Source organism: Trichosurus vulpecula, chromosome X (assembly GCF_011100635.1).
Source record: "Trichosurus vulpecula isolate mTriVul1 chromosome X, mTriVul1.pri, whole genome shotgun sequence".
In the NCBI taxonomy this organism is placed as follows: domain Eukaryota; kingdom Metazoa; phylum Chordata; class Mammalia; order Diprotodontia; family Phalangeridae; genus Trichosurus; species Trichosurus vulpecula.
Window position 1 is genome coordinate 11,186,726 of NC_050582.1, and position 18,798 is coordinate 11,205,523.

The window sequence follows — 18,798 nt, forward strand, 5'->3', positions numbered from 1 at the left end:
TGTGTGAGAGAGAGAGAGGAGAGAGAAAAGAAGGAGGAGGGAGGGGGAAAGGGAGAGGGAGAGAGGGGGGGAGGGAGATGAAGAAGGAGGGAGAGAGAGAGGCAGGGGAGGGGGGAGGGGAGGGAGAGAGAGAGAGGGAGGGAGGGAGAGAGGGAGGGAGAGAGAGAGAGAGAGAGAGAGAGAGAGAGAGAGAGAGAGAGAGAGAGAGAGAGAGAGAGAGAGAGAGAGAGAGAGAGAGAGAGAGGGAGGAGTCTGGCACTGCACTAGACACTGGAGATACAAAGATAATTAAGCAACATAGTCTCTGCCTTCAAGGAGCTTATATTCCATTGAGAAAAGACAAATATGAAGAAGAGCAGGTGGAAGGAAAGTAGGGACCATGGTTTGGAGCTGATAGCCACGTCATAAGGCAGAGGCTTGGTTGTGAATAATGTAGAAGAAAAGCTAAAAGGGCAGGAGGGTGTAAGGGGAGGTGTCCCAAGTTTCCAGTGGGATAGAGGTAGAGATGAAAGCCAAAAGTCATTCGGTTAACTAGGAGGGCAAGGACCAGAATCGTCATCTTGTGACTCTAGGTCTCAGACTCTTACCAATAAATAACAATGACTGGCTAACTGTACTAAGTCCCCACACTATCAGAATCACCAAACACAGAAGCAAATGAATGACACATCACTGAAAGTCCTTGAAACCCACTTACATCAGTGTTTAGGCCACAATTTGCTAGTATCTTATCAAGTACTATAATTCCTAATGACTAAAAATGTTTAACTGTGGAATATATTTGTAAATGAAACAAATATGCCATTGATATTACTAAATATGACATACTTTAAAAAATAAATTGAGACAGTGATGCTATAGCCTCTTAACGTAGCCCAAAACTCTTTGACTTGAAAAAAATAAAAACTAAGATGAGAATGCTTATAAATACACTAAGTATGTACAGGAAGCATCTTCAATAGCCCATACTCCTTGGAAGTGAATAGTATAGGTCATCTTGTAAATGAGTCAGTAATGAAAATAATAAATTACAATTTTTAAAGCAAGGAATGATTATGATAAAAAGTACAGCCCCTTCTCTTAAGTCTCCAGGAAGAATGTAGATAAAATTTTTAAATTGCTTATTTAAGGAAATTCATATGTTTAGATAGCTATTAATCCTCTGTACCAGCCACACAAATTCATGCTGAACTCTTTGCATCCCTACTGTCACATAAAATGCCAACAGGGAAATAGTAAGTGACCTTGGTGCTCTAAAACCCACTGTCAAAAATGCTCTTCACAACGTTTCGATCCAAAGCTTAAGTGAATTCCAATCCTTCTCCAGATTTTCTAGGTTTGAATACAATTGAAGGGTATGTACACCTACTTCAATCTCAAGTGGCCGAATACAGACCAACACAGCAACAAAATCCCAAATGGAAAGATGTGTACAAGGACTGTTATGGAGTACATGGATGCTACGAAAAGGAATTACGGAGGAAATCATCTAAGAAAAAAAGACAATTCTTACTCAGTGGAACCTTCCAATTTTTGACAAAAAAAAACACTCCCCCCAAATCAATAAGGTATGTGCCATGACCACTGTGACTTCAAAGCTAGATGAACATGCCAGAATAAATAAGAAGGCCTTTTCTGTGTTAAATAAAAAGGAACTTTGAGTCCTTTTCAGGGATATGTTTAAGTGTAAATTTTATTTTTTAGTTCTCATTTTTACCACCAACAGAAAAAAAGAACATTTCCATATACAAAATAGAACAGGAAAAGATGATCTTATATGAAACCATGAATCTGTTACATATAGATGGCTTTTTTAAGTACATAATAAACTTAACATGTTCCTTTCAAAGCTGTCCTGCTTGTATGTTGCCTTCTGAACTTCTTGGCACATTTTTTAAAAATGCTTCAATGCCACTCTTTTCTTCCTTTCTTTGGGCAGCTCTATAACTAGCTCCCCTCTTGCTCTCAAATTCCTCTTTCAATAAAGAAAAAAAAACCATAATCCTTGAAATAAATAAACATAGTTAAGCAAAACAACTCATTTACCATGTCTTTTTTAGGAACTTAGAAGAAAAAAAAAAACAAAGAAGATATTATGTTTGTTTTCTCCAAGACCAACAATTTGCTTGCTTTTCACTAAAAAAAAAATCAGATTAACCAGGAAAAATCTTTAAATTGTCCAAAGTACAAGCTCTGGCTGGATGCACAGCAGCCACTTTTTCCACTGTATTTCTCATCCCTTTCTTACTTGCCACTGGAGGAGAAATGCATGTGCATAGCATTTGGAGAAAACTTAGGAGAACTTAGGAGATCACTGTGCCAAAGACTTTACTAGCCAGAGTTACCTTCTGTCCTTTATCTTGTGATTAAAGTCTGCACATCTGTCCCCCTCTATTAGCATATATAACTAACAGGAGTGATATTCAGTTCCTAAATGTTCAACTCTAACGAAGAGATTTTCCACATGGAGAACCAGTTGCAAAAGCCATAAGAAAAATCACAGCAAAAGCTGGAAGATTTTTTCCATTTGGGTTGGACTTGGGCTTTATTATCATTAGTTAAGTATCTTTATTTGTTGCCATTGGTCACTCTCCAGAAAGTACCCTGCAATATATAAAGCACGTGTACAAGTGATGTGTGGTCCAACCAAAGAAACTGATGTCACTTTTCACAAATAACCTGGTCTCTTTATAGTTTATGAAGAAATAAATGTCACCAAACAATTAAGTGAAAATTACATGACAGTATCAAGATTACTTTTAGGAGATTCATTGCAGGTAAATTTCTCTGATCAAGAAAAGCTAAGCAAAAAAAAGAACTAGTCTGTCGCTTGGAATGACAACGTAAAATGATTTATTTTTTATGCGTCTATAGTACAGTGAAAAGAACTTTGGATTTGAAATCAGAGGATGTATCTCGTTGACCCCTGACCAAGTCACTTTAACCTCTCTAGAGCTGAGTTCCCTTCACTGGTAAAATGGAGAGGTGGAACTGATTGGCCTGTAATGTCTATTCTAGCTCTAAATCTATGATCTTATGGACGTGTCTCTGTACCTTAATCAGACAAAATGAAAAAGTGAAACTTAATGGAAGACACTCAATATTTATTACCAACAAAATTATAGTGAGTAAAAAAGTATTTTAGATCTGGAATTATATCCCTGTGCTACTGATAAAGGAAACAAAAGAATTCTTTCCATCCATCACTACTGCAGAAACGTCTATTTAAAGCGATAACTGCTTATGTATAAAATGATGGGGTTGGATTAGATTATCTCTGAGGTCTATTCCAACTCTAACTCAATGATCCTAAGAAATGATGAAAGTAAAATCTGGGAAGACTTCATATGAACTGATGCAAAGTGAAGTGAGCAGAACAAGAACAAGAAAATTGTACAAAGCAATTCTGAAAGATTTAAGAACTATGATCAATACAATGACCAACCATGATTCCAAAGCAAAACAGTTTCACTTGTTCTTCTTTTTTTTTTTTAACAATGTCAGGGAAGGGGGGAGACAGAGAACAACTGGGAAGGAGAGAAAATAGATAAGTGAAAAAAAATTAATTAAAAACTATGCACATTTGTCGGTAGCCATTCTTGTTGGTTAAAGCCTTTTGTTTGTGAATTAAGACAAAACCAGGGATTCTATCATGCTGTGGGATAGTTAGCCTTACTCTGTGTATCACAGATGAGTCCCACTGGCTGAGGCCTCTATAGGATTTCAGAGGTTAAAGATACCTTTGAGATCACCTAGTTCAACCTTCTTATTTTACAGATGAGGAAGGACCTCAAGGCCTAAAAGGCCAAGTAACTACCCGAGATCATACAGGAAATAAGTGACAAAACCAGGATCTGAACCCTGGGTTTCTGACCCCAAATCTCTTCTCACTATACTATGCTTTCTCAACCAAGAAAAATGTGTACAAATTATTTCAAACCCATCGCCACTACTGGGAAGACAGCACAAAAGTACATGACCTACTGACTGGAGGCCAAAAGCATCTTTCCACATGAATGGAGTTAACGGATCAAAGGATTTTCAAGTGGAAAATATCCTAGTACTAGACACAAAATCTTCAAAGGACAAACCAATTGGATTTGGAGAGAAAAGATGACTACTCTCAGGTTATCTTCGAAGGATACTGTAGAAAATCCTAAAAGAATTCAGTCATGTAATTGTGCCTAACACTGAAATTTCTGAGACCTAGATTTCCTATGAATATTCTCTGAATATAAACAATGTCTAGTCATAAAAGCAACTAGACAGGCTTCCTGAAATTTTATCCTTGAACATATTTAGTGTATGCAGAGGAAATCATTATTTTTGAAAGATGGATGCTAGAGTTTTTTAAAAAGTGCAATGCCAGCTGTTATGAATATAATGCCTGTCTGAAAAACTCTGATCCTGGGATTTTAGAACCATGTTTTTAACACATCTTAAACATCTTACAATACAATGGAGTAAGAAAATTCATAAATTGCCACTGGGGGAAAAGCAGATGCATAGGAAGTAGAACCAGAAATGGCAGCAGTTAGCAGGGATATAATCTGATATTGTAACAGTGAACAGTAAATAAAACCTGGGAGAGGAGAGATAGCATCTTTATGATTGTTGTTAATGGAACAAAAGGTATCTAATCATATCAGCTTCTCTTTTCAAAGAAAATTACAAATATCCTAATAGCATCACATGTCACTGAGTAGTTACTTCTGCTGCCTTCTATTAAAAGGAATTGCATGCTTTCAAACAAGGCATTCCTTGCCCATTGCCTGCAGCATATTATCAGTCTATTCTTATCACATTAAGCCAGACACAGTCAGTTCTCAACAATCCATACTAATGGAAGGGATATGGATAATTCAAAATAGTTGATAATCCAAAAATTATTCACATTTGGCTTTGGAATGCATTTTATTGTTACAGTAGATTTACCTTCCTAATTATGTTTTCCTTAGGCTTATGTTAAAATTTGTTTACCTTCTATGATTCAGTTTCCCTAAGCATATATCAACTGATGATTGGGGGAGGGGAAGCGATAATGGAGAGCTAGGAGTCTGAAGCACTATGGAATCAAGGGAAATTAATCATGTATTACAAACTGACTGTGGCTCATACCTATAGTAGGTCATACAAACAGGGCAAATTAAAACATGGCTGTATTATGGTAAAGAACCTTTGATACAACAACCTAAAACAGATTGCTTTTCATCATAACATTAACAAGTTCAATTCAATCCAATTGAACAGGCATTTCTTAAGTGCTTACTCTGTGCCAAGAACCGTGTTAGGTACTGGGGGATGGGAGATACGAAGACAAAGGTCCAATTGTGCCAGATCCCAAGGGCCTAACATTTTATTGGGGGAAATAGGCACACAGACAAGAAAGTATAAAATATGTCCAAAGGAAATCTAAAATAATTTGGGGGAAGCAAGAGGGAAGGCAGAGTAATAGCTAATGAAGGAGAAGATACAAATATCCCTAAATTTTCATGTATTGATGTAACTATGAATGTTACTTAAAATAATCAATTCCAAAAACTCAGGAGGGTTATTTTTTTCATGGACATGATAAGCCTCTATTTATTACTTCAGTAAAGAAGTAAAAGTTAGTAAAAATAGTAACGGATATTATTAGAGTGATTCTAGCCTACAAAAGTAAAAAGAAAAAAAATGGAAATTAAAATAAGAGACTTGTTGGCAGGATTTCTAAAAATACACAATAATTTGTTTTTGCAAAAACCTAAGTTATCATGATTGGATCATTAGGAACGAGGGAAATGTGATATGCCACAAAATTGCAGAGAAATCCAAGTCATGATGATATATATCTTAATAAATAGGGTTTTAATATACTGCCAATATCATTGTAATATTGTGGTAAAATCATTCATTAACAGGAACACAAGGAAGTCTTCCCCAAAAAATCTATTTGTGGGAGATTGACACCCAGAGGAATAGCTAAGCAATTTAAGCCAACACATTGGCTTAGAACTTTTTAATCATAAAATATAAATTCAACTATTTCACTACTTCCAACTAGCTTTTATAAAATAGCTTTTCTCTTAAGTATTCAAACCACTACATGATCTATGTTTCTTCATGTACGTTTTAAAACCACATAGGATTGTAAACATATTTAAGCTTCCATCCAAAAACAAATCAATTGATATGTTCTCCATGGGCCATTGGTAGCCCATTCTTTTGGTATATTAGAATATGTGCTCTTGAATCACCACCTGGGGAAGTATGGCTTCAATTATTAAACTAATCTCATTTATCTTCCCTTCCTTTCATTCCTTGAAAATTCTGATTAGCTTCAGTCCTATTTTGCAGATGGATAAACAGAGACAATGAGAGAGGAGGGGATAAAGTGACATCCCATCAAGGATGACTGCTACCAAACACCCGAAATCTAAATATTGTTTTTATAAGGGGATGTCTTCAAGTTCATGACACTGTGGCCTCAACTCCCCACACATATCTAGAGAGAGGGAAAAAGGTAAGGAACCAAGTCTGAAATGTTGGCAGAGATGGTCCATTTGTGGAGTTCAATGGGGGAGGGTACATAAATAACTAGTATAAAAAACCAAAGACACAATAACATTTTTTCCTAGTGGAATCCACATCCATTGTCTACATTTCCTCACTGTGCCCTTTCTCTCTTAAATTTCTTTCAATGAAGCTTCTACCTCCAATGAGCTTGGCAAAGGTTTAAGAGACATCGAAATGGTAGCTGCTACTGCTATTTCTGTCATTGCTGAAACTGCTCTCTCTAAATTCATTAACGACCTCCTAGATGCAAATCCAATCGTCTCCTTTAGGCATCTTCATTGACCTTTGCAGGTTTCCATAGTGTTGACTCTCCCCTTCCTTCTGGTAGTGGCACCATAGCCTCCTGGTTCTCCTCCTGTCTCTGGAGCCATTCATTCACTGGCTCTTTTACTTCTCTGTCTTCATAAATGCTTCCCTTGAGTAGTTTCCAAGGATTGGTCCCAGACATTCTCTCATCTCCCTTCTTTCAGACAATTTCATTAACTCCCACATCTTCAACGAATACCTGTCTGCATATGATCACCAAATCTATACTGGTTTTTTGGGGGGAGGGGGTCAATTAGACGAGGAAAATTTACTCCTTCATTCAATAAAAATGAATTAACAGCATTTGAGGTTTTGTTGGCAAAGATACTGGAGTGAGTGGTTTGCCATTTCCTTCTCCAGCTCATTTTACAGATGAGGAAACTCAGGCAAGCAGAGGTAAGTGACTTGCTCAGGATGACACAGCTAGTGAGTATCTAAGGCTGACTCTAGGGCCACTTCTCTATCCACTGTGCCACCTACCTAAGTCCAAATCCACATCTCTACAGAACTTATATCCCATTGGCCCATTCAATTCAATAAATCCTAAAGCAAGGTCATTAGCTTTCCTTCTAAATCTATTTTCTTCTTCTGTCTTCATTATTTCTGACTCAGTTTAACATGCTGATAACTTTGAGTTTTCCACATATCAATGTGGTCCAACCTTTTCCGGTTTTCCCTCATATTACTTGCCCAAAAGAGGTTCACCACTGGCTAAAAAAAGACTGTTTAAGCAAAGGAAAATCACGCTGAAGAACATACAAATTAGGTAAAGTGTCATTCTACTTTTCAAAGGCAAACGGATATCAAAAACAAGGATCTAACAGCAAGAAAATCATGCCTTTGACACTGCAGACATTCCACCAATATTCTACAGTTTATTGGAATTGTCATTACTACAGGTGAGCAAAAATGAAAAAGAAACAATGATATCAAAAGGACACAAAACTTGTCAGTTTCATAGATTAAACCATTCCGATTGCAATTCAAAGTTAATAGTTTTGTATTCGCAAAAGAATTTGTCAGGCCAAATTGCTGTTATGAAAATGAGTAAAAGAATTTATATCAGAAGGTCTTAGCTGGAAGTCCATGGATAGAGTTCAGAAGGTCAATGAACATGTAGAAAGGAAATGATATCTTTATCCTTGTTTTCCTTTGTCATTACAAAGGAAATGTATTTTACATTATGAATTTAACAACTTGATCCTGAGAAGAGATCCATGGAGCAAAAGAGGTTAAGTGTAACTAACTACTGTCTATTAACAATTGACCCAAGTTTCTTTGTTTACTCTTAAGTGCTCAGCAGTAGGGTAATGAAATGATCTGTTCTTTTCTATTCATAACATTTAAGAAATGTGTCAGATTTTTACAAACCTACCCAAGGTAAGAAGACTAAGGGAAGGGAGGAGGGGCATCAGGAAAATCTGTACTCATAGATCACAATCATTTGGGAAAGAAAATCCTGCAAATATGTAATTGACTCATTTGTTATTAGAGGCTTCTTAGTGTGGTGCAAACTCAATTCTTCAACTTAGTGATAGTGGTGACTAATGGAAAGTGCAGTGGACTTAGAGGCAAGACCCACGGGACCCGAGGACAGGCTCCCCCATTTAGGAGCTGTTAGGATAAAATGAAATCACAGAATCACGGAAATAAGAGCTGAAAAAAAAACTATAGAGATCAACTATTTTTCAATTGTCTCATTCTGCAACTGCAGAAATTAAGGGTCAGTAGCTGTAAAAGCAATCTGGAGTTGTGAACACTAGACTAGGCCACTTTGACCGAGGCCTTGCCCTCTCCACCCTCCACTGTAATTTTTTGTGTACAAATGGTATTGCCACCCCCCCAGATGGATGCCAGCTCTTCCAAATCAGAAATAGCTTCATTTTTCCTTTTCTCTTCACAATGCAACTTCAAACAAGAAGAACTGCACCTGGCGAAGAGAACAAAGTCTAAGGATATCCCATCTGAACCAATTTCTGGAACCCTTCAAACCAAAAAAATAGGGCAACTATCTTTTCCTTACCAAACGAGACCCATTGGTCTCTATGTGAATGAAGGGCTAGGAGGAAAATTCACTTCTTCTTTCGATAAAAATGAACTAAGTATGTGGAATACCCCATGAGACACTGTGGGCGGGGGGAGACAGTTTAGAGAAGGCATAGGCCCCCCTCTCCTGGAACAGAAATCCCAGTAGGTGGCTGAGAAACAACCACAGCAATAATTCTAAATATCAGAAGATAAGTGCATTCTAAAGTTGTATGTATTAAGTAAGGTCCAAGGAGGAAGGGTGTTATGTAGAGGGCAGATAATGGAAAGCCTCATAGAGGACATGCCAGTTAAGGTGGGAAGGCTAGCTGTTAAACACAGGGGTCATATTTAGAAACACATGCAAATCTACATATAACTAGATGTGAAGAAGTTTGGTAAAGTTATGGCAATAAATGATACCAATTGTTTTTATTTATGGAAACTCAAATAACTTTTGTTTTCTTTTGCCCAAATTGCCTGAAACGATTGTCTCAAAGCATACAAATTATTTATATGATACAAATGGTGAGCTGATTTCCAGACAGAATCAGTGCATGCTATTCTAGTTCTCCACCTGAAATAGCTCCCTAAGCCCTCTCCGTTTGCTCCCCTGTGTATTAAAGCTCACAGTGAAGAAACAGCCATATCTTGTGTCATTAAGCTAGCACATTATTTGTTGGGACACCAGATCTTCCAGGCCATACTCCCCTCAGAATAATCAGATACACACTGTTGACTGCTCAAGGTGACACATAATTATTTTCAACTCAATCCCAGGAAAAGTCAGTATTATCAAGACAGTTAGAGATGGATTATATCTCACCACTCTTTTGTGACCTTTTATTATTTCACTAGGGGAAGGAAGAGGATATGACAATATTTGGTGGGCAAGCAAAGTATGTATACCACCAAGAGAAGGGGCTCATTAAAAAGAAACATTAAGATGATTTAAAAGATGATTGCTGGATCTGAGGTTCCAAGCTGGAATCATACATACAACCCAGAGGAAGGGAAATGACTTGCCCATGGTCACACAGGCAGGAAGTGACAGAAATAAGAGTGAATCTTGGGTCTTCGAAGTTCCTCAAATGCCAAAGCCAGGGCTCTTTAGAAAAAGTACTTTAACATAAATGTTTCAGTACATTTCTAGCATAGTTTTGGAATTCTATTTCAATTATTACAAAAAGACATTTTTATGCATTAGTAATATTTATAATCATCTCAATTTTCCCTTACCACTATTGAAGCTAAATTATACAACTGAAGTCTATTATTTAAAAATGCTCAATTATATGAACCTTTTCTGTTTATTCCCTGTATTTCCTCCAAGCAGTAAGAAAATCCAAGAAATTGCTTGCAAGTTTCACATGTACTATCTTTGTTCTTCCTGAGGTCCCTAGAGAACCCTAGAAATTCTAATTAGTATTAGCAGTTATTGCCTACATGTTTTATTATTATTTCAAGTGTAGTTAATATTAACAGTCATTACTCTAATTCCTGTATAATATTGCTATTATCTGTGATTACCAAGAATCTCTGCAAGCAATAATGACCATATCATTATAGGCCCACTGGTTACATTCTGCTCCAAGGTCATCAGACAGAATTCTTGATACAAAATGGAGGACAAAACCAAAACCAACCAAAGTATCAGTAATGAGTATCAAACAGTATTAATAGGGTCTGCTATATAATTTCTTTTATTGATAAGTAAAACATTGAAACATATCATCATGATTTGATACTATCATAGCTAATGAGGGAATTCCAAATAATCAATGCAAAACAAGTGGATTTGGGGATTGGGAAGGACCTCGGAGATCAGGTACATTTACTATAATTAATATTCAATGGTATCTTGCTCTAACCTAATTAATTTTTTATAAAACACTAAATTAAAATAAAAATATCCACAATGCCTAATAAAAGTAATTTAAACAGAAATGGTGCGAGCACAGCACTTTTTTATAAGCTAAATGTATTACCTATTAAAAAGAAAACATCAGAAATGGTAAATCTGAGTAACAATTTATGAGAGATTCTACAGTTTACCATTTTTAAATGTTCTTTTTAATTGGCGAAACTAAGCCACATTAGTTCTTAAGTTGTTCCTTGAAACCAGCAGTATCTGTGACTTGACACAAAACTCCCAGGGTACAAGGCATGCAGGTTTCATTTAACAACTGCAGTAGAACTCAGGCAAAGTCCTAGAGGAAGGAGAAATACCACTGGGGTCCAGCCTCTGAGGGAAGAGGTTCCTTCCCCAGGACTGGCAGAATCATGCAAAGACGTCTCAAGGTAAGAGAAGGGGGCAATGCTGAGTAAGAATCCATGGCCTGCACAGGTGGGTCAGTGAGCAGGTAGTGGGCAGGTAAGGGAAGACAAGAAACTAACAACTAAGAAACCAATGTAATTTATTCAAGCACCACAAACAAGACACAGGAGCACTGGTCTGACAAGCATAAGACTGAGTTCCAGGCTCCTGTCCAGACACTTCCTCCTGTTGGCACCTTAGGCAACTCACTGAACTCTTCTGAGCATTAGCTTACTCATTTGTGATCCTTGTGCTATCTACATGCCAGGACCGTTGTGAGGAAAAGGTTTCGTTAACCATATAGAGCTCAAGAGATATGAGACCTATCACAGCAGAGGTAGAATTTCATCCTGTATCTTCCAACTTCAAGTCCGGTCAAGGCTCCACCTCCCCAAGGTGGCTCTTATTTGCCCTTATATTCTTAGGATAAAATGTTTTAGTCTCTCTATAACAATGCTGTCAATAACTAGGCAAAAGTTTGGATAAAATTTTTATTTCATTTGAAAAAGCCAAAGTAGTGACTCAGAAGTCATTGGGAAACAGTGCCCAGAGGGGCCAAACAAGGGAGCTCGATGATACCAAAGAAAATAGGTCAGAGATCATAGAAGGGATTTGTCCCATTGCTCTCTGGTGTATGACAGTCAATTCAGAATACATTATGAGCAAAAATGAACATGCTACAAGTGATGAATGTGAAAAAACACTGTGGGATGTACTTAACCGGAACAATTTTGATATACTTTTATAAATCTCCCAAAAGATATGCAACCAGAATATTAAAGATGACATTAAAATTAGAAGAGATCCAGATCAGATGCCTTTAACAAGTATGGCTAGGGTGTGAATTCTTAGCCAAATAAGAGGTAAAGAAAATCATAAAAGATAAAATGGGTCCTTTTGATTACATAAAGCTGAAAAGCATTTGTACGAACAAAATTAATGCAACCAGGATAAGAAAGGGAGAAGGCTACTGGGAAAATAATTTTACCAAAAATCACTGACAAGTTTATGATATCCAAGACAGGCAGACAAATAATAAAAAGTCCCCAATAGATATGAAATAACAATCTCAAAGGAAGAACAGCTATTAGCAACCATATGAAAGAATTCTCCAGATCATTAAAAAATATAAGAAATGCAAATCCAAATAATTCTGAAGTTTCACCTCACACAAAGATAAGGAATGAGAAGAACAATCAATATCTGAAGGCTGGGGAAGGGTAGGCAAGTTAATACATGGTCAGTGGAGGCATGAATTGATTTAAACAGTCTAGAAAGCAATTTGGAATGATGTTTACAAAAATGATTAAAAGTTTCCATACCCTCTGACTGTGAAATCTTACTGCTAGGCATATCCCCTGGAGGTTAATGACAAAAAATGGTCCCATATATACCAAAATACTCAGAGCAGCACTTTTTGTAGTAGCAAAAAAAAACCTGGGAACTAAGTAGCCTCCATTAATTGGGAAACAGATAGACGAGGTGTTAGCATGTGAGTGTGACTGAGGAATATAGAAAACACTTGGAAAATTTATATGAACTGATGCAACGTGAAGCAAAAAGAAACAAGAAAACAGTCTACACAATGAGCACAATACCCTAAATAGAAAGAACACCAATAAAAAACTGAAATGGAATGCTGTGAATTACAAAAACCAAAATTGGCCTCAAAAAGAGATGGAAGAAGGTACCTCTCCTCCTTCTTTGATGTGTAGAACACTATTAATAATGTCAGATGCTTCTGGTGTGTGGGTTAGTTTGCTCAAGTATGTTTTTTTCCAGTTTTTTCTCCATTACTTAAAGGGATGGCCCTTTTGGAAACAGAGGAAAATGGATACAGTGGGAATTACAGGTGATAATATATATTTAAAATGAAGAATAGGGGAGTATTTGAAAAAAATTAATCTTCAAAAATTCATATTCACAGATCCCAGGACAAGTGTCATATATCTGATGAAATAAGTGGAAAAGGTGTTTGTCACTTCAAAGAGTATGGAATAACACAACATGCTGCTTTTTGAGCAGAAACCTGTCTTTGGGGGAAAAAACACACTAGAATGGCTTAATTGTTTTATGTTTAATTAATGAATTACATAGAGAAAGTGTGACCAAAATGAGTTACTTAACCTTTCTAAGTTACTTAACTTCATAAGTAAAATAGGAAAAACAAGAGTACCCACTTTGCAGATTTATTGTTAGACTAAAGCAAGTTATTTGCAAAGTACTTTTCCAACTTTAAAATTATATACAGCAACTATTATACTATTATTATTATTCCCTTACAAATAGAAAAAAAGGTTTACAATTACATGACAATCCAACTATGATCCAGGACAATTGATGATAAGATTGGCAGCTTTCCACGTCTACTTTAAGTAATTCCAATTCCACAAGTTGAGAAGTTGTTAAACACTCAGTTCCAAAGATGGCATCTTACTAAATCCCAATTCATCTAATACCCAATTTGTAGCCGAGAGCAGAAAATCTGCATAAAAATATCTTAGAGAACTCATAATCATATAGAGCTTTAATTCCATTACAAGCCCCATGTAAAGCTGGCAGCACAGGGATTATCACACATAATTTACAAATGAGAAAGGGTAAGTAATTGGTCCAGGGTTACATGACGGACCTGAAGTCAGGCCCCCAACTCCCAATCCTGTGCTCTTTCCACTATATCAGCAAAGAGGTACACAACAATTCGAAGAATAAAATTTCTTCACAATCCAAATGTAAGATGAAAGACTATTTCCTCGGCCGTCAAAGTTTATGTCAACTTCATTGAAGGTTGAGACAGAAAATTGGCATTTTGTTACATTATTTTCCTGTAGATGGTGAAGCAATACCTGGATCTTAGCAGGTTGCATTAAAAAAGAAAATTTTATCACTAGCAATTTAACCGCTAAAAACAGTAAAGCTCAAATTTTAAGACAAAGCAGAAATTATAGATAGATATCCAAACTGTCCTCCAGCAGCAACCTCAGTTTATAGCCAAAATACCATGACTTGGTATCACTGAAACAGGCTAAACAATCCGCAAGGTTTTCTCCCTAAATTTTTTGGGGGAAACATAACTAAAGACATCCTTGACACATTCTTAAAACAATACAAGGAAGAAAACTGTTAACAGTAGGAAAAGCAAATACTTCTTTTTTGTAACACCCCTGAAATGTACCTTTGATCTGTGTAGCAAAAGTGAGTGCCAGTTTTGCAAAGAGATCTGGATTTTCAAATTTATCTTCCTTAACTTTTAACCAGAAACAGTTTTCTGATATTTCCTGTGGCTCAATCTGCAACAAAAAGCAGCAAGAACAATAAAGTCAATTGTTACACATCTAGTTTCAAACAAAATTCAGTGGATCTACATTTAAGCAAGCTTGATGGGCAGTTGATTGTTTCTGTCTGCTATTCATTTCTTCCATTTTAGGCTCTGTCCAAGTGGTTTTCTGGTCTTTATTAGTCTCTAACCTCTAGCCCCTCACCACCAGCCACTAGCCATTTATATGGAAAGTTTTGATTTTTGACAGTTGATAAAGGAAAAGTTGCACAGCATAAATATTCCACTTATTATGCTGACACAAAAGTGAGGGTTTTCTATGGCAGCCATCACACTTTAATGAGCCTCAGAATTAGTATCCCTCTCCACTCTTCAAAGAAATCAGCTGTTACTGATGCCAGGGGTGGGGAACCTGCAGTCTCAAGGCCACATGTGGCCCTCTAGGTCCTCAAGTGCTGCCTTTTGACTGAATCTAAATTTCACAAAAGAAATCTTGTGTTATTTGAGACTGCAGGTTCCTCACCCCTGGTCTATGCCAATTCAGATGGATGCTGCTCACTGATTCATTTAACAAGCAAACCAATGCTTAGTAACGTCAGGGCCTTAATGCTATCCAAAACCCTGATTTGGCTATCATATGATTTAATCCAATTCATTGTAGAGGTGCCAATTAATAACGTCTATAGATATGGACTTCATTTCTATTTATGGGACTGTAAAAATCTGATGTTAGGAATAAATTTCATTCTCTGTAAAAAATTACATGTACTTACCCTTAGCTTCCAAATTTCTCCAGTGATGAAGTAAGACTTACATATTATTCAGGAAAAGTTCTTCATCAACCCTAATATCTCACTTCCCTTAGACCTCTTTCCTTGGTCTTCCCATTTTCTCTCCTCCACCCTCCTTTCCTCCCTCCAATTTGTCGTTTTTCTCTCTTTTTACCCTTTCATAAATATTCAATATAGACGATGTCTTTATGTGGGTAGCATTCATATATGCTATCACCACTAGCTTGAGCAGTCTCACTAGTTGAAAAGGCAATCCTGAAGATTGTCTGAAAGCTACAACTCAATAAAAAGACCTTTGTTTCTTTAGAATAAAACTAACTGTGGGTTATTAAACATTCAGTAAGTAAAAGGAATGGAAAAATATGATTTCACTATTGATTGCTGCTAAAAGTATCATCCAATACTTATTAATAAGTATAGTAATGGTAAAATAGACTGAGGTACTCTTAAATGCCTCTTTCTACCTGGATTATCTATATCCATTCCTTATCCTGCCTCACTAATTTCTTTAATGTTTATATCGACTTTAAATTCATCTTCATTTCTTCCAATGACCCAGGTGGATCCCAATTACATCACTTCAGGAAGTATGAAAATCTTAAATAGTTAACAGTTAGTAAGAAATATTCAAATATTCAATATTCAAACAATAAAGTAAAGATTCTAAATGAAAAAAATTATTACCATAAGATTTTATAAACCAGTTCTAGTCTTTGCTACTGAGATTCTGCCCCATTTCAGCCATTCAGTTATTCCCATACCAAAGAGGTCCAAGATCCCCAAGTAGCATCTATAACCTTAGCCCCCAGTAAAAAACCATTACCTTGGACCAATTGATTCTTTTCATGGCCACTTCTGGTTTGTATAATTTTTTTTGCTTCATTCCAAAAGGTAGGGAAGCAGGCGCTCCAGGAGGAGGAAGAATAACACCCAGAGGTGGTGGAGGAGGAGGTCCCCCAAATAAAGGAGGTGCTGGTGGTACAGCTCCTCCAGGCAAAGGAGGGGGAGGAGGAGGAGGAATTCCACCAGGCAGTGGTGGAGGAGGCGGCGGAGGAGGAGGAACAGCACCACCTGGTACTGGGGGTGGTGGCGGAGGTAGTGAAATTCCTGATGAACCGGGAAGTCCATGTCCCTGGAAAACACATTTGAAATAATAGACATTACACCACTGTAATAGTTCCTATGCTTACTAAATTAAATATTATATTTGCTATCCAGGAAATTAGTCATTCAAGTAACACTAATTTGAGGGAGGGTAATGTTTCCAAAGTTCATGCATGTTACTATGATCCCTATGTTTTTTTTATTAGCATTACAGACCACATTTAAAAACTGTTACTTTTACTGTATTTACAAAATGACATTCAGTTTATTTTGTATTAAATAACCCTTCAAAATAATAACAAAATAAGTTTCATATTATGTAACATATGTGTAATATATATATATATATATATACATATATATATATGTATATATTCTGAGAATTAAGTATTTTGTAAAATGGTTTGGACCTGTTCAAACAATTGGATAGCATGCAGTACTAATTAGGACAAGGTCATGAATGCAATCCCCAAACGGGCCAATTAACTTTGCACAAAGAGAATCTGTCTCATAGCCCCTGTAAACCACTTGGCTAATAATTATTGTAATAATACTAATGAAGGTTTTAAATTTCCATAATGATCTATATTTATCAAAGGGTTTAGACCTTCATTATCTAATTTGATCCTCACAGGCTAAAGATATATTATTATGCCCATTTTTCCAAAGGACCAAACTAAGGCCAAGAAAATGGAAGTGACTTGCTCCTGCTCACGTAGCTAGTGAAACGATGAGCTCAGAAAAGAGTCACAGTCTCCCGGATCATGATCCAGTACACCTTCCACTATGACATGCTACCTCCCTACAAAAAACGTGTGATCAGTGAAAAGAGGAATGGGAACCAGAGTGGTAAAGAAAAGCCCAGCCAAAGAGGCCATCAGCATCCTCAAAGATGAACTGTGCATGCAGATGGCCTATTTTGCCCCATCTTATCTTCTTTTTGATGACCAATCAATGCTCATTTATGTGAAACACTAATGATTTGAAAAACTACTCACTTCCCCATATAATGGATAATCATTCCTATTTCCAAAAGCTCACATGAGAAATGATTCTAAGACTATACCACTACCCACTCCAACCACCCCCCCACCCCTATCATGTACATAAAGCTACAAGGATTATTCAAATACAAACAGGTTAAAGTGTTAACCTGTTTACAAATCAACTTTAAAACAATGTTTGAGGAATGGCAAGTAGGGCAGTCTGGTTAGATTACGTGATTCATGAAAGGGAGCAAGGTGTAAAGAGAGGAAAAGTAGGAAAGTGCCAGGTCAAGAAGGATTTTTAAATGCCAGAGGACTGTATATTTCACACTAGTCCACTGAGTAGCAGGATGATGCATTGGCAGCTGTTTGGAGAAGGATTTGCAGTGAGAAGAGACTTGAGACAGGGTGGTCAATCAAAAGGTTATTATGATAGCGCAAGTGGGAGGTGATGGGGCCCAAACTAGGGTGCAAACTGATTGAGTGGAAAGAAGAGAACTTGAGAGTATGGTTGTAGGAAATGAAATGATAAGTTCTGTCAAGCAACTGGATAGATGAGGCATTTATTAGGTCCTTATTATGTGCCAGGCACTGGGGATAAAAAAATACATGCAATATAATCTCTGTCCTTAGGATGCTTACAGTCTATTGAGTGAAAACAAGGCAGAAAGGGGTATGACATGGAACAGAATGGGAAGTGAGATGGAGGCTTGGCTGTGGACAGGACAAGGCAAAAACTAAGACATCCAAGAGTGGAGTCCCAACTATTGGGTTTGCGGGGATGTGCAAACTTTGTCAGTGCGAGGAACATTCATCCACATAGGAAAATCACAGATTGTTCAAGTACTAAGCTAATTAATTGGGTTACCACAAAAACAGCAAAAAATGTACATGAAGCTCATGAAAATCATTCAAATTTTCGCCACTTGTTTAATAAAGTAAAATTTCAGGGATTAACAAAGGCATTGTAAAGAACACAAATGGGGATAAAATTCAGTCTCTGCCCTTAAGTTCATAAGTAAATCTCCAGGATAGAATGTGATCCAAGTCATGAGTATTATTAGCAAGTGCAACAGAAATCCTGAGGAGGAAGAGATGACTTCAGCTGCTGTGCAACTAGAGATTGTGGACATGAGCTGGACTTTAAAAATGAGAAGGCAAAGAAGGAATGAATCAGAAGACACTGCAGATGAAAGAAATAGCATGGGGAAACTACAAATGCAGAAAATTAGAGGAGTGGTCAGTTTAGTTTAGCTAAATAGAAGGGAAATATTATGAGATAAAGATGGAAGCAGTGGGTGAGGGCAGAACACGGAGAGCCTTGAATGGCTAGTTAAAGAAGCTGTACTTCATTTAGTGGGGCAATAGGGAGTCACTGAGGCCAAATGAGCAGAATAAGTACATGACCAAAGTAAAGTATTAAGGAGATTATTAGAA

At 36.9% G+C, this 18,798-nt stretch overlaps 1 protein-coding gene across 3 annotated transcripts in view; it reads right to left on the reverse strand.

The window, feature by feature from the left end:
• DIAPH2 (diaphanous related formin 2) overlaps positions 1-18,798 on the reverse strand; it is an 856,474-nt gene that overhangs the window by 579,832 nt on the left and 257,844 nt on the right. For all 3 annotated transcript variants that reach the window (XM_036740329.1, XM_036740331.1, XM_036740330.1), the window contains 2 exons: positions 16,095-16,403; positions 14,379-14,493 (listed from right to left, as the gene is read on the reverse strand). In XM_036740329.1, coding sequence (XP_036596224.1) covers positions 14,379-14,493; positions 16,095-16,403 — 424 coding nt within the window. The remainder of the gene's footprint in view (positions 1-14,378; positions 14,494-16,094; positions 16,404-18,798) is intronic.